Source organism: Drosophila erecta, unplaced genomic scaffold, assembly GCF_003286155.1.
Source record: "Drosophila erecta strain 14021-0224.00,06,07 unplaced genomic scaffold, DereRS2 tig00000092-arrow-pilon, whole genome shotgun sequence".
NCBI classification, from domain to species: Eukaryota; Metazoa; Arthropoda; class Insecta; order Diptera; family Drosophilidae; genus Drosophila; species Drosophila erecta.
The window spans coordinates 17,373,603-17,390,131 of NW_020825207.1; the positions used below are offsets into that span (position 1 = coordinate 17,373,603).

The 16,529-nt window shown below is 42.5% G+C and overlaps 1 protein-coding gene across 3 annotated transcripts in view; it reads right to left on the reverse strand.

Annotated features, from left to right (window-relative positions):
* The window catches only part of LOC6549240 (transcription factor hamlet), a 29,669-nt gene that overhangs the window by 11,898 nt on the left and 1,242 nt on the right, over positions 1 to 16,529 (reverse strand). Inside the window, exons 1-4 of one of the 3 annotated variants that reach the window (XM_015156585.2) lie at positions 12,399 to 12,945; positions 4,901 to 5,424; positions 1,779 to 1,910; positions 1,447 to 1,678 (exon numbers count right to left, since the gene is read on the reverse strand). In XM_015156585.2, coding sequence (XP_015012071.1) covers positions 1,447 to 1,678; positions 1,779 to 1,910; positions 4,901 to 5,101 — 565 coding nt within the window. In that variant the 5' untranslated portion in view covers positions 5,102 to 5,424; positions 12,399 to 12,945. Of the gene's footprint in view, positions 1 to 1,446; positions 1,679 to 1,778; positions 1,911 to 4,900; positions 5,425 to 7,444; positions 7,945 to 12,398; positions 12,946 to 16,529 lie in introns of those variants that run through there. The other 2 variants (XM_001974311.3, XM_026980684.1) reach the window with 2 other exon arrangements.

Here is a 16,529-nt window from a genome sequence, read left to right on the forward strand (position 1 = left end):
CTTTGCTTTCCGGGTCTCCGCGACGGAGCCTCGATCGCGTTGCCACCCCCGTGCTGCACTGGTGGCACTCGCTGCATGTCCTTGGGCACACAGGACATCTGGGCCTTGTCTTCTGGCAGAGAGTAGAGGGAAATTCGCTGCTCAGCAGCGCGTGAACTGCGAGAAAAGTGGCTCGAAAATACGTTAAAAAGTCAAGACACAGGTGTGCCTTTTGTTGAATGGGAAAGCGGGTTGAATACCAAGCTTGGAAAAGGACTTACGCGGAAACTTTGACAGCTTGGCTTTAATTGAAAAACCCGAATATAAATGCGAGACCATTGTAAGGCACTATGATCCGGCAGATAAGCATATGGAATTAACCATTATGTTCATTACATATTCAAATTTAAAGCCGACTCGCCAACGAAAACATATTCGTGGAGATTTAATTTTGTGATAGGCAGCAAAAAAGAGTGTGAAACGCCAAATGAGCTGTCCATAAATCCCACATGTTTATAATCAAACACGCCCCGGCTTCCCGTTTTTCGGGGATTCGAGGGATGCAGGATTAGGCTTAAATTGAGCGTGTGCCATTTTGACTGTCAGCAACATATAGCTCACAGCGTATATCGCTGACACAATCTCGGACCCTTTGTTTGCTGATGGATCTCTAATGAAATTATCAAACATTTTAATAACAAATGAAAACATGTGCGGTTGCCGCAATATTGCATGGGCGCATGCGCAGCGCACAAATTGATCGCATTTAGGGGCGGCAAAAAGGGTGCCCGGCAATATCAGGGAAGGGATGCCGGCTTCTGATTCTGTGAGCCCTCATAAGCCACTGTTCCTGCACCCGAGATTGTATCGCAGGAGCGGCGCTCGTGCCAGGAACTCTGTCACGGGCATTGCCACCGGTTTCTGGATTCTGGACTCTGGATTCTAGATTCTAGCTTCTAGATTCTGTATACCCGATTTGACCCGACCCACAGTGGTTGCGCTGCGCGTTAATTGCCTGACGCCACAGCTGCACTTATTAGCCACACCAGCATGGTCACAACACATGCGTTATTATACTCTTATTCAATGTCACATCCCGATGGAATTGCACAATTTTGGCCCGGGCACCTGGCAACTAAGCATTAGGATGGGCTCTCATATCTTGATTAGCAGGCCATAGCCTAAAGGAGTATCTTTTGGTATAATATATTCTTTTTGTCAAAAGAGGAAAATTTTATAAGTAATGTACACATACTTATTAAAAAATGATTGAGCAGAAAACTAGCAGTCTTCTTTGCAACATAATTGTTCTCGCATAATTCATCTCACTTCGATTATGCTTGCGTTTGAAATAAGTTTAAAATGTGTATTTTATGGAGCTAATAAAGTTAATATAGTAGAATACAACTGCTTAAGATTAAATCACTATAGATTCTCAGGAAAAGCCAATAATTTGAAGTAACTCACCGTTATCACGATCGCTGTGATCATCGCTGGGCGCGGAGCTGCCCTCCCCGCCGCTTTTTGCTCCCGAGGAGGAGGCGGCTGCCACTGCGGCGGCGGCTGCTGCGGCTGCTGCTGCAGCCAGGACCTTGCCGCCGTTCATGAAGTTCTCGTTCAGTTGGACAGGGCTTTTGGGTCGCCCGTCGACGACCATTTCACTGCCAGCATTCACGTACCGATTCGTCTCGTACCACAGCTATAAAAAATCCAAGAGAAAATAATGGTTAAAATTGTAAAAAGTCGAGTGGCACGTGCTGAAGGGTTTTTTTTATAAGGGGTTGGGGCCGTATACTCACATAACCACCATGAATGTAACTCTGTAAATTAGCCTCGCCAATACATTCGTCCTGAACGCTTCGGATTTTTTTCAACCACGTGGACACATCTTTTGTGGGCTCTAGCCATCCATTATAGTGCCTACCATGGGCCTGCAAACACAATATAAGGGTAATCAATTTAAAATATATTTATTTTAAGTTTTTTCCTCTTCATTAAGGAAGTTAATCAAAAAGAGTAATCCGTTTTTAAAACTAACCGCTGGCGCCATCTGTTGGCCCACCCCGGCTAACTGTGCTATTTTTACACGTTTGTCTGTGCTAAGCCAAGACACAACCCTGAAAAGTGTTATAAATTGTCAAGAGACCAGGTAGACTTGCATTTTTTAGATGTAAAATATGGTTTTAATCATGTTGAAAGTTAAAATTAACAATAAAACTTTAAACTGCATAACATTTTCTAAAATTAGTATTACCCATTCGATATATTGCTTTGATTAGATATTAGAATAATTCTTGTAGTGCCTGCTAAATACAAGGCCAATTGTAAGACCGCATAATTACTTAGCCAATTAATAAGGCTCTTCGAACACTTATATATACGCCGCCCACAAGTCTGCCGCAAAATCAAGGTCACTACACAGTAAGAGGAAACTGCAGCCAAAGTGCAAAAATACTCGTACAAGAAAAGAGCAAAACAACAGAAAACTAAACAAAAACCGCCAACAGTTTTTGTGTACAAATAAAAGCAGCGGCGCCAAGCTGAATTACGCATAATTTACACAAATCGTTAACAGCGGCTGTGGATTTTTTCTTTTTCTATTTTTTTTTTTTTTTTGTGTTTGCGGCTGGAAATGGGAAAAACTGCCTTAGACTTTGCGACGCCGAAAGTTTGACGCTGCCGCAACCACAAATTAAAATCAAAAAACCAAAGAAGAAAAAAATCCAAAAACTCAAATGCTGCGGTTGACTGAATGACTTTGCGTATGCGCAACGTTCAAGCCGCCGCCGTCGAACTCTTGTCTATGAAGTCATTTGGAAAAACGGCATTTTGCAGTTGGCGATGAAGTGGTATGAGTGTGTGGGTGTGTGTGTGTTGAGTGGGAGAGTCTGGGGAGAAAGAGAGAGAGTGAGCCATGTGTGCACGCTCCAAAAATTAAGTTAACAACGCCTCAAGTGGCTCCTGCTGCCCGCGGCATATGCAGAGCAAAAATAAAATAAATACAAAATTATACCCGCGCGCATAAATGAAATAAACTTTGCGTTTTCAGGACGAGGGAGAGGTTTGCTCGAGTGGTTTGCCAAACAAGTAGGTTGCAGTCTGTGTTTTGCATTCGGCGAGGGCCACGCAAGTTATAGTTGCAAATATGTCTAATTGGAAGGGCTTTGATTTGTGTAACACGGGGGAAATTGCAATTACAATAATTAGAAGACGGTATAGTGGGAACATGTGGGTTGAAATCTCAATCTCTTTTTAAAGGAGTATGCGAAGGTAATTTGTTTTCCAAAAACTCAGTGCAAGTAATATATTTTAAGTTCCCACATGGTTTCATATGCACCAAAATATCAAGATTATCGCGATCACATGCTATATTCTATAGCATATATGCTATTTTCCTGTCTTTCTTGGCTATTCAAGACGGGAAAGGAAACTGCAATCCGATACAGTCACTAAAAAATGATAAGATCATCTGGATATGCCCAACTACACGGCCAGAAATATCCGTAACAGTTTGGCAAACAGTTCCAGTTGCTGGTTTTGTCTGTCGATAATCCCCGGACAGACATCACACATGTCCTTGCCTATTCATAACTTTATTAAAAAGGAGGCCACCACACTCACAGCAGAAAAACACGAAAACGTCAATGGGCAGGAAAATATTTACGCGCCAGAGATAATCTCAAAGTGTTGGGTTCGGTTAGGTTCTGCTGGCAGAACTGGCTTCGAATTGCCAGATCAGATGCAGAACCTCCAGGAGGATCAGACGGGAAACGGTGGCAGATAGGTACAGATACAGATACAGATACGGCCAATGTATCTGTCAAAACGGAAACGTGAACGATAAAAGTGCGCTTGATTTGAGGATCATCCAGGAATAAAGGCCAGAAGGGATCCGATCGGAGCTCTGTTATTTTTGCAATTTTCGCTCGAGTGGCAGGAACAATATTTTTGTAGCAATACCTGGGCGAGTAGGTAAAAAGAAGGGATCTCCTTGTGCGAATTGTCAACAGGACGAGGCGCGATAATTTGATTGGATTGTCTCTGTGTTTCGGAAGCGAAAAGTGGTAGCGGAGGGAGGAGGAAAAGTGTCAGTTGACTGACTGACTGACAGACAACCGATCGAAGGGTTCAGGCTGCGATCGGATCCGTATACCCTAATTGGAATCATCAGCCGGCCTCGACTTAAGCCTCATTTGGGGTGCACTTTGTGGATTTTCGTCCTGGTCGCATGGTTTCCTGGTTTTCCACTCCGACGGAAGGTAAATTAGCTCTGGCCGGGGATTAGGCACATTTGACTGACAATTGATACCCTCGAGGTAGAGCTCTAATCAAATCTCTTTCCAATCGTTTGATTTTCCCTGCGAAAACCACCCAAATAACTGGGATGACTCAATTCGCTTGCAATTTTCGCACATAAAAATTGGTACGGATCTGATGGGATTAAATTTCCCGACCAGCCAAAAACTAATATCGGAAATTTGAGATTGCCAAAATGCGCACACATGTGAAAGGCTTAAGGGCCGTTTGGTGATAAATGTGTGATATAAAAGTTTTGGGGTTTCAGGCTTGGGATTTGTGCTCCGAATGCTTGGGAAAATGTTTATAAACGCAACTAAAGACATTTTGGGAAAGAGTAGAGTTCTACCGATTTTCGGTTTCGGGAAACTAAACAAAAATGTAAGCCATAAACTTCTGATCAAACACACATTCTTTGGAAAATAGTTTAATAGGTTATGCATAGCATTGAATACAATCAGAGCCACAAGTAGACTAAATGACTTGAGACTACTAACTCAAATGTATTCCACTCTATTTTTTGTCTCTTAATATTCAATGTATTTCCTAATACCTCTCGACAGCTATAAATATATCTTTCTTAGAACTTATAATACGATTATCTCGGATGGTCAAAACGACTTACCTTCCATGCCAGCTGAGGATCGTTGGGCTGGTGGCTGAGCTCCATGGGAAAGGGTCCGTAGCGAGTGCCCCTCTGGAGCGGCGTCTTTGCGTAGACGCCACCACTATCACGGATGTCCAGATCACAGACGGGTTCGCGCCTCCGCACCCACTCCTGCAGGATGTGCTCTGCCTGGGCGCGGTCCTTGAAGAAGGCATCCATGCCGCCCGCGGCGCCGGCGGCGGCGGAGGACTCCACAGACAGGGGCAACGTAGGAGGTGGAGGCTGTTGTCGCTGGTTCTGCTGGTGGAAATGATTGGGATGGAGAAGGAGCTCCTGATCCTGTATATCAAGATGATCCCGCCTCGGCGGAGATCCTTCCACGGGATCCTGCTGCGGCAAGCGATGGCGGGCGGCGAATGAGTCCTCGATTTGTTCAGACAGTGGATTGAAGCCCTGACTCCTGGCACTCAGATCCAGGTGATGGAGGTGATGATGGTGGCGCGCTACACTCGCATTTGGATCGAAGTCGTCGCCTCCGGAGCCTGTTAGCGATCGAATTAAATTGGAAATAGACAGCGATTAGAAATGACTTTTCCGACCGCTGGCAAGCACTCAAGGTGCTAATCCTAATCAGTTATTGGCTGTCAAGTCACGCCCAAAATAAAATAGATAAAGCCAAAGACTCTTCACGTCGAGATGACAATCGTTGCCTGGTTTCATTTAAAGGTATCTTCAGGGATTTTGCAATGCACGGCTTGGACAACTTGGACCGTCTATCACTGGCCACTCTATGTGGTTCCTATCTTCCCGGCAAGACAGGTGCCGCTACCCTTCCCACAGACAGGGCGTATCAGTTACCTCGTCTGTTTTCCTGGCTTAGCCAAGCAGGCTGGGCAAATAAAATCTGGATAAATATCGACGGGAAACTAAACTATTTAAACTATTTTGTTGACACAATAATTCCGACTTAAGTTGCTCTGCTTTGTTGTTTATCTTCACTTTTAATTGATGTGACTGGCCTAACTTCTGCCGATTGAATAGATAGAATGATTAGACTAGACTTAGAAGAGTCAATTTAGTGACAGTAGAATCAGGGGTAATATGATTTTTTGTGGTGCAACACCTTGCAAAACGAGGGCTTTAATTACTTTTAGAACTGCCAAAATATTGTGCGCTTTTTTATATGGGTTGTGATGATATTGTCAGTGCATTCCCATAGTGTCATTAAAATAACAACACCCACTTCTTGGAGATACCGATAATCGGTGGGCTCGGAACATAAGTATACACGGACAAATTACCCGGCGATTATTGATATTTGAGCAACTACTAGTTGTTGTTTGCTGTTTGGTTTCTTGTCTTGTCCATCCGCCTTGTTCGAACACTTGAAACTAAATCGTAATTTGAGCTGTTAGACAAAATATGACAGGGCTCCGAAGATAACGAGCATACGAATGGTAACAGTAACTGCAGAGTAACAGTAACATTACCCCGAAACAGATAAGTATCGGCCATATAAATAGACCGCAAAGCAATAGCGCGCAAACAATGGCCAAGCAAATACCAAGTTCTCGACCCGAAACAACCTGCTGCATTTCGCACATCCTGCGGCACACTCTGTTTGCACAGTATCCTGGAACTTCGATCTCGAACCCCGACGGCTTCACACCATTTAGCGAAATCTTTTTGAAGTGGCCTACTCCTCAAAGACCGCCCTCGCAGCCACTCATCCCGCGCTTATCCTCGGCTCTATTTGACAAACCAATTGTTAATCACTCTGGTTTTCTTTAGTTTTCGCTTTTAGCCAAGCGCAAGTGTTTCTCCAACGGGACCTTCGGCTAATTTGTGTTTTAGGTAATCACATTTGGGACTGGTCTGCTGATAAAACTGCCCATAAACGCTTGATTGCCAGTGTGTGGGGCATGATAAGTGGGGATCGATTTTAATGGGTTTGCTTAGGGCTTACTTGGGTTTTAGTTTGGTCATTAAAAGTTGCGACAAGTTTAGTGAGGGAACTAGATTAAAAGATGTTTTTGTGGCTCGAGATGCAGAGCTCTTAAAAAGGTTTTGGGCTAATTTAGATTGCACTTGCATTTCCCTTTCAATTATTTCCAATGCTTAACTGAATAAGTATGAATTAGTTATTAAAAGGCAATAGGTATTTTAAATGGTATAATATAACTTGATCAAATTATATTTGTATAACACGCTTTGGATCTCCTACAATTCGAAATGAACTCGGTAAGAAGTAAACATCTTTGTTCAAAAATGCAAATGTTTCAATTAGCGCAGACAATGGGAGGTAAGGCCATGATTACTCTCAAATTCACTTATTTTAAGCACTTGGTTCGTCACAATTCTTGTCATTGATGTTTCAGGGTTAGAAAACAATCGATCAACTAATGGGTGGATTTATTCAAACTGATTCACTTGGGTTCTGCTTAAGTTGGGGCCGTTGTAAACTGTTCTCAAAGCAACTGATTCAGTTCAGGGAACTCCGATTCCCTGTAAGTCACAGCGCGAGATACCGATTTTTGTTTATTAACACGGCGTGGAACCAACCTGATATGACATATCGATCGAACAGCATGATTCCGCTTTCAAACGTTACTTGTAGTTATCACAATAAACAGATCGCTAGCAAATACTTTCATAACACGCGATGCGACATTTTCCGCGGGGCCAACACTGCGTATGCTCGATGTCGCTTAAAGCTCGGATCGGATATTGCTTCGATTTCAAGGGATATTTATTTATTTGATGGGTGTCGTCTCTATCTGCCGGTTGTCTTCGCAAGACTGCTGCCAGCCAGCCAGGAAAAGAAGCGGCGATAGCGCAAAAATATATATGTGAGAAACAGAAACAGAATTGTGTGGCAGCGACGTCGACGTTGACGGCGACCGAGAGTGCAAACGGCGGCAGCGAAAAGCGAGTGTGATTTTCCGATTCCGATTGCCAGCACGCTCAGCAACGAACTGAAACTAAATTGTCTGGAGGCGATGAGGATTCTCGGATTGCCGGATTCGGATTCCCGGTTTGAATGGGAATTTTTCGGGCCGGCTGGCTGGTTGGCTACCCATTCGCCATGGTGGTTGTTTCCGCTCCTCTCTCCCAGCCGAAAATCTCATCCCATCTCCCAGAGGATCGCCCTGATGTCCTGGCTATCTTTCGTAAAGCAAAACCAAAAGGATAGGGGATGAAACTGAAGAGCACAATCTGTGGAGAGTGGGAGAAAGAGAGAGGGAGAGATGGAGAGGGAGAGAGAGAGAGAGTGCAGCATCTGTATCTTTAACAGTGCGTTTATATATGTATCTCCAGCCTGCGCTCACACACTCTCTCTCGGATTCTGTTGCTCTTTCTCTTTCTCGGCGAGAACAGCTCTCTTTCTCGCCCCTTGAAATCTGTGTCAGTTCGCAGTCATTATTATTATCTGAAACTTGGTGATTCTGATTCGAATCCTTAGTGCCAGTGGCCACAGAAAGGATAACAGAGGGAGATGGCCATCAACGAGACAGGGACGGAGAGTGAGCAAGAAAGAGAGAGAGAGAGAGAGTGCGATGGCCTTATTTACCCCTCGATTTTTCCTATCAGAATGCGGCTATGTATCTTTGAGATACACAGACGGCCAGCTCGAGTTGAGGGAGGAGTCAGGATAATAGGGCGGGCACATCTTCGCATTCATTATGCACTCGGCTGCATATACACTGCGCTTTATATATCTTTGTATATCTATATACCGAAATGGAGGCAGAAGCAGACTGTGATGCAGCTGTAGATACAGATACAGAACCAGATGCTGATACAGATACAGATACAGAGATGCTGTTGCTCTCTTTTTCTGACTGCCGGTAGTGTCTCTGTCTCTGTTGCGCTCTTCTGTTTGTTTGTTTGCGGTTGGCCCAGACCAGACACCACCCACAGCCCCCTCTTCCGATTTCCCACCCCCTTCTCCCCCTCAAGCAGACAAAGTGGCAAGTTGCGGTTGCCTTATCCTTAGCATCCATTTCGGTTTGGTTTTCGAGGGGGACTCGGCTTTTGGTTTGGGGATTGTGGCTTCGTTAGCTCAGTGGGCTTTTTCACAACCAGCACACCCCTCCTAAGAATTTTTCCCCCAAATTCAACCTGCGTCTGTTCCAAAGCGTGCGCAATAAGCACACACATTAGGCTAATGGCTGTGTGTGGGTGTAGACTGCCCTGCCACATCTGTGTGTGTGTGTGTGTGTTTATGGCTTCCTGCCAACTGTATAGGTGTGTATGCAACTGTGTGTGTGTGTGTGTTGGCCGGACAGAGAAAACTCACGGCTATAATTGAAAGCGACGACGACTTTTAGCCTGCGGCAGAAAAGGCAAAGTGTGCCGGGCTGATTTCCTCGACTTTCTTCCCTTTCTCCTCTTTCTCCCCATCGCGTATCCTTACGTTTGCTCTTTTTCCCTGCGCAAACAACAACAACAATCCAGGCTTTTTTTTTGGGAAGATGGGGGTGACAAGTACATGGGCTTTTTGGGCTTTTGTTTGCAACTTAATTTTGTATCTGTCGTTAAACTTTTTGATGTTTTGGCGGAATTTTGTTCGGCTTTTTGGCTTAGAATAAGTGGCTGGCAAATTATGGTGATGAGGGAACCAGATGTCGGGCTATTAGGTATATTAAGCTAGCTATTAAGTCCTTTTAATCAGGAGACTATTCTTTTACTTAAGACTAGTCCCCTTTATTATCAGGAACTAGGTAATCTAAATATATTATTGCTCGGTCCTTGCGTCAGCAAAGATATTCTGCACTTTAAGATAGTCACCTATATATGTATATACATTAATATAAGAAATATTGCTTTTTCCATTAGATAAGTAAAGGGAATTATTGTGTTAATTAAAGATCTTACATTTTCTTTATTCCTATCCAAGATACATAAAACCGATTCAGAATATAAATTGAAAAAGAAACACAATTTATTTATCAATTTAATTTGTCTTGGCTGCTGAAAGTGTTATAAGTTATTATTAAATGCAACAATTTATCTTTTGTGAGCGAGCGTCTAAATAAATCATGTGGCATTATCGAAACGTTATAATTGTTATATAGTATAAGTGACGTATCAAGTGTAATTATTATATTTTGAAACCACTCTAATATTTAGTACTACAACATTTCTTATAATTGTCTTTCATTATCATATTTCGTAAAAAAAATATGTATGAAGTCATTGTTGCAAGATACAAGAAAAATGGTTATATTCCGCGTGTTTCCTGTCAGGCCGAAAATAAACTTAACAGATATTAGCGTAATTCCATTGGGATGGGGTCATAAATTCCTTCACTTGTCATTTATTTGCATGATCACTCGAGGGTCAGGAATATGGGCTTTCGAGTTTCGAACGGAAGAGGTGCTAAAAACGGCGCCCATAAAGTACACAAATTTCTATCCACATCGGTGTCTGTTTGCGTTTGTCTAACAGCAGCACTCAATTAGGAGCTCACAACATACGGGTGAAATATTGGTGGAATGTCATCGCCGGAAAAGGGGCGCTTAAGGGTTGAAACGGAGGGTTCCCTGGCTTTCGGCTCTGACTCCACTGCTAATAGCGTTAAATTAAAACAACATAATCGACAACGAGTCACCCCTTCCACGCCGCTGTCACATAATTTAACACACGCGAGGGCCCAAAAGATAGAAAAAGGATCTGTCTTTATTTGCATTTCGCTCTGGTTTCGTTTGCACGTCGCTTTGTCGGCGGATTGTTCCGCATATGATAGCCCATAATTCATTAGCCAACACGCCTCGGAAAAGTCAATAATTCCACGAGGGGCGGAGCCCTGGAAATGCATAACCAGGAATAATCAGTTCGGATCAGACAATCCACTGACAGTCAGTAAGAGGTGATAAAATTTCAATTAAAGGATTGCAGTGCATTGTGGTGGAAGAGAAGGAATATATTTATGGCCTTTACCGCTGTTAACGCATGAAATAAATTAAAGGAGGAGCACAAATAGGTCTGCCTGATAATGCCTGCCTCGGAGCTGAACTAATATTTATATGTCAGCGAGAGTACGTTGGGATGAAAAAATTACGTAAGATAAAAAAGCACATGCGCAAACTAAAGATAATAAAAAGACGTGTCCACTTCACCACCACAAAAAAGACTTTAAATTGCAGCTGAAATTCAAATTTTAACGCGCCAAAACCGAAGCGAAAAATGCTTTTCAGATCGGCTGAATATCCCAAGGCAGGGACACTTCCTTTTTGGCAGAAAGGACTCCATGCGAGTTCCATTCAGAGTCAGTGACTCCGGCTTGTCTCTGTGGAAGTCCTGTCGACTGTAATTAACTCAGCTGGATGGCTGATCTTTGACTCCGACTGTCTGAGCCAGGACAAAGGACTTGCCCCGGCTTTTGTGAATGGCTTTTACAAGCTGCGGAGTGCAGGGAAATAAAGTTCTTGAAGGAATCGGAACCAAAAGTCGTCTCGGTCCACATATCGCTACCATTGTTCGGATCTCGAGTGGAGGACCGAGTGTGTAGGAATGCCCTTCTTTTGGCATAACACAACATTTGAGTGGTCCCGACTTGGCTGTGGAACGTCTACGATTGCGGAAAGAATAATAGTTCTATGGCAGACAAATAAAGGATTTAAGTTGTAACACTTTCTTTAAATGAATACGAAATAAATTAAGTTTGGGTTTAAATCAATAATTTTCTGCATCAAAGATAAGCTGAAATAGAACATTTTTCATTTATATAAAGTATAATTTTAAAAATTAATATTTAAATAAATACATTTAATTAAAAAGCTCCATTTGTGTAAATGCTCATAAATATCCCGCATTACATTAGTTTACCCTCCACTGTGCGAATTTGTATATCAACCTCTGCTGATCCTGTAAGCCTGGCAACTTCAACTGTGTGTGTGTCTCATTGACAGGACAGAACTCACTGCGATTCCCGTTCGGATGCCGATTCCGATGCCGATGCCGATTCTGATTGCTATTGCTATTGCGAGGACTGCTGTTCTATTGTTCTGCCTTCGAGGCGGAGCGGAAGTCGCTCTTCTCTGCCGAAAAGGACCTCAAAGAAAAAGTGATGCAGGGCAAGTTCTCAAGTCAAAATGCGCGAGACAGGCGAGCGGGGTCAGGACTATAATTATGGCAAGGTCAAACCGTTACGAGTGCCGTTGAAGATCGCGCCTGGGAAGGAGGAGGAGTAGGAGGGGGAGGAGGCGGTACCCCAGAGATCGTAACTTAATACCAGCCAAAGCTGCAAACTCGAATCTAGAGCAGGATTCGAGCCCATCCTTGCAGCACGCGCCCTCGAATCGAGTTTACCCAAGTGCAATTTGCAGTGTGCAACGGAAATGGTAGAATAAGGAGCAGATACCCTCTGCTTCCTGTCTTGGCACACTTTCCACCAAAATCACATCTGCCAGGATCTTCGATTGCAGCAGGGTGGTTCGGGTTCAGCCGGAGATCAGACACACTGGTGATCTGACCTCAAAAGATGAACAATTAATTGGAAAATGTCACTCACATGTAACCCTTTTTGCTTGCGGTTTTCCTATGGATTTTCCTGTATTTTGCCGATTTTTTAATTAATTTTTTTGCACTTCACTTTTAATTAGCGTGAGAATAAGATCGCTATTTTTGGGATAGTCTATTTATTTGGGACTCTGCAGTTTCCTTTCATTTATCAAGCGAACTCGAGGGCTATCTCCTTCCATTTTGCCGACGCTACGCAATCTCGCACACTGCGGACCAGCCAGAGATTGTCATAAACTAAGCCCCAAGCTGGCCGTTCGACAATTAATTGCCTTTCTCGGAAGTTGGCGCTTAGCAAGCGCAGTCGGAGAACTTTTGAGAGAAACGGGGGAATGAGCGAGCTCTTCACAGCCCGTTAAAAATAGAAGAAAACCGACAAGTGATTCCGAATAAGGGGAGAGACCGCCAAAAAGCAGCACCAGCAACCTTATCGATAAAGGCACTTCGTGTCCGAGGATCGTACCCAACCAATCGCGCCGAGCACTTGATCGAAAGTATAATATACTCGCTCTTGTAGTTAGTATCTGTGAAGGGGCCCACATTGTAGGCGCGATCGACATGTGTACTATGCACCCCGCGACTGATATCTGCAGCCTATTTACTATCTATTCTATGACTTAAACAGAATTTATGGCGCAGGGAAAACAGCGAATATTGTGTACACTGCGAGAAGGGACCAGTTACTCATGGCTAGTTGTTAGACAGCTCGGATACATGAATGAATGGTGGGAAATCGGCGCGATAGGGCCTATCTTTATAACTGTCTATCAAAGCCACTATAAATTTGATTGCTAGTTTACAATAATGGCATAAATACGATCTAAGCCTAATTGAACTTTGACGGAATGTACTATAAATAATTCTGTTTGAAAGCGAAATATCAGCAGACAACAATATAATAGCTTCTTAAACTGTTGTGCAATATTTTATATTCTTAGCAAGCAGCATTACCAGAATTATGCATGTCTATTTAGGTGTGAAAGAGTATTGTTTTTATACGGAAGTTGCCAAACATTTCGTTTCGTTTTTAAATGTATCAAATCCCATGCACACTTCTTTAACGTGTAATAACAACATAGGGTATTCCCTTTTTTTTAGCAAACTATATTTATGAAGTGAAGTATCTGTACCTCCCGCATATCGGAACTATCCTCACTGACCACTAGGCTTTTTGTTCCACAACATAAACAAAGTAATGGGAGAAGGTTTACGTTGATAAACAATAGACCAGTGACAAGACACTGACAGTTACGCCGATAAATCCAAGCCCGCACGAATAGCATGGTGTGGGGTATCCATATTCCCATACACTCTCCATTCGGCTTCCATTTAATTCGTCATCTAAATAAATATCTTGTGGCATAGTCCAGAGTCACGTATCTGCAACAGAAACCTTGACGTAATGTCGTAAACAAAAGACAATGCTGGGACTGGGTCGTTCTGATAAACTGGACATTCAGAAAAGTATCTTTGCTTTAGAAATAGAAAAAGTTATCATGTAATGCAATGTGTTTAGGCCTCGCATATATTTACAGCAATATTTTGTAGTGAGGCTGATTTTCTTAAAGATAAAATACCGTTTTAATATGTATTAATCTATGCAGCTTATGTTAGATACATTTTATCCACAATGTACTGAACCTTGAACAATGTACTCCCTTGGAACCCCTTGTCTTCGGCCATATAACGTATACGCCGGGTCTGTCCAGGGCTATCATCGGCTGTTTCTATCTAGACAACAAGGTTGGACTGCGTGCGATCGAGGCGACAAGAAAACACTTTTGCTTTCGGACAGTAAAACGTAGGACTTGGTGGAGTCCCGAATCGAGTCGAATCGAATTGAATCGTTGGGAATTGAAACGAGCAAATAAATGTCAAAAGTGTGTATTCGGCAATAAATTGTCGAAATTGGAAGAATAATTCGGGTGTTGTAAATCCATAAAAATATCAGGTGCGATGCATGCGCCATATCCCCCATATCGCCCGCCCCCAAACCCCCCGAATGCCCCACTCGCGATGATATTTTTCGTTCTTCTGCGATGAAGCAACGCAATCCAAAAAATATAGAAGGAGAGCTAAGAACGCACAAGTGCACAATAAAACCGTAGTGATACGTGCGCTCTGATAGATGATATCATCAGGAAACACGAACATACAAAGGTTCTTTTTTTTTTTAGTGGAGCGATTTCCATGTGTGCTTAACCCAAATATCCCCGGTAGCTCGAAGTCGATTTTCTGGGTTAAATTTATAATGCAATGCATAAAATACATCAAATGCACAGTACTGGACAGTACCTCTTGAAAGTGTGCTCATCATAAAAACAGATATCTAAAAATGATATCTTTTCAAACAATTATTTTTCATGGATTTTCGCAAGCTTTAATGGTCAAATGTATTCTGTGTCTATAGATACGTTATATAAAATTGGTCTGCCAACGCTAAAGCGTGGAACTCATCGCAGAAAATGGGTTAACCCACTTTTGGCAGAGAGACTATGGCAACTCGCTGAATGAAAAAGATGAAAACAAAAGTCAAGTAGCGCTGGGAAACTTCATAAATTACTGCTTTATGAGAGTATCCAATAGCACCGACCATAAAGCGTGTTCCACTGATAACCCAGTACTCCGCCACCAGTCGCATAATCTTGATCCCAATGCTTATCTGGCGTTTATCTCTGCACGAGCGAAACAAACTTTCGGGCGAAGGAAACTTGTCTACTGCGAATTGTATCTAGCACCGGCGATCTGACCAAGTTACAGCCGAATTTAAGACGCCCAATTCGAGTCTCCTCCCATTATCTACCCACGAGCTGTAAATTCTCCGTGGGCGACACTTTTATTTTGATGTATTTATGACGCGTTAATGTGTTGAGAAAGAACCACGGCACAAGTGATTGGTGTTTGAGTCTTCAGTTCTCCATTATCAGGCGACACCGAATGATATGTTTTATGATCCTATATATAGCCGTTTCTTGCCTAATTGAATGATATGATAGCAGGTTTTAGAAAATATTTTAATAGCTCTTAATACAATCGATTCACAGGTCATAAAAGTGCTGATACTCGGCGCCGATAAGGATTTTACCATCGACCTGAGTAGCCGATCGTGATGGAAAGCGGTCCGATGATAATGGAGGTGATAGTGGTGTGATGATGGTCACGATTGCCCGAAACTTTTGGCTATCAATTATAGATTATTGGTTGTTTTGCTGCTTTTTGGGATAACTCGTGACAGGTGACTCGTAAACATTTCGTGGAACATAACAGTTTCCGTCTACAGATTGAGCAGAATAACCAAAAAAAAATTTTAAGAATTTCGATTTACTTGTTTCGAATTCCGAACTGCCTTCAAGGATTTTGATCTTACTCAGGCCGAAGAGTTCAGCAGAAATTTCGAGGAGATTTTTACATATATCTTCAACGAACATTTAACCTTATCTAAGTATTTCAAAATTTCTGATAAATAAAACTTGAAAATATAACAGACGTCTTTTCAGCAATCGGATTCATTGCGCATGGTATACAAGTAAGCTCAAATCAGAAAATTTGTATGCCCTCAGGAATTCAATCAGCGTTGTTTGAATCATTCCTCTATTAATAAAACGGAAACCTTGGATATAAAAAATTGCATAAGGAAATCCGGCAGACATTGAACGACAATTGTCTAATCAAAAGTTTTCCACAAAGGGTCAACGAAAGATCGGATTCTCTTTAAATATTTATACCAGCTACTAGTTAGCTTAGTACTTTGAAATGTATGCACAATCTGCTTAGACCCCTGAAACAGCGTTATTTTTAGAGTTAACAGCCCCCACTTTCAATGTCGAGTGATAATAGTCAAAAAAATCAACTTTAGCATTCTCGCCTAATTTCTGGTCCGTTTCTAAAAATCTGTTTATCCGGACCCGGAGGGAAGCGGATAAGAGGCACGAGCTATACAAAATCTAACTACATTGAAACAGATGTCTTGGACATAATCTCAGATTATTTTAGGGCAAGAACGGAACCACGAATCAACAATTTCAGAAACTTCAAGTCTTATTCTGTGACGGACTTCCCACTTCGTGAAGAATAATTCTCTTGGGAACTGCCAGAGTTCCAGTTATTACTTCTCTTTTTATGT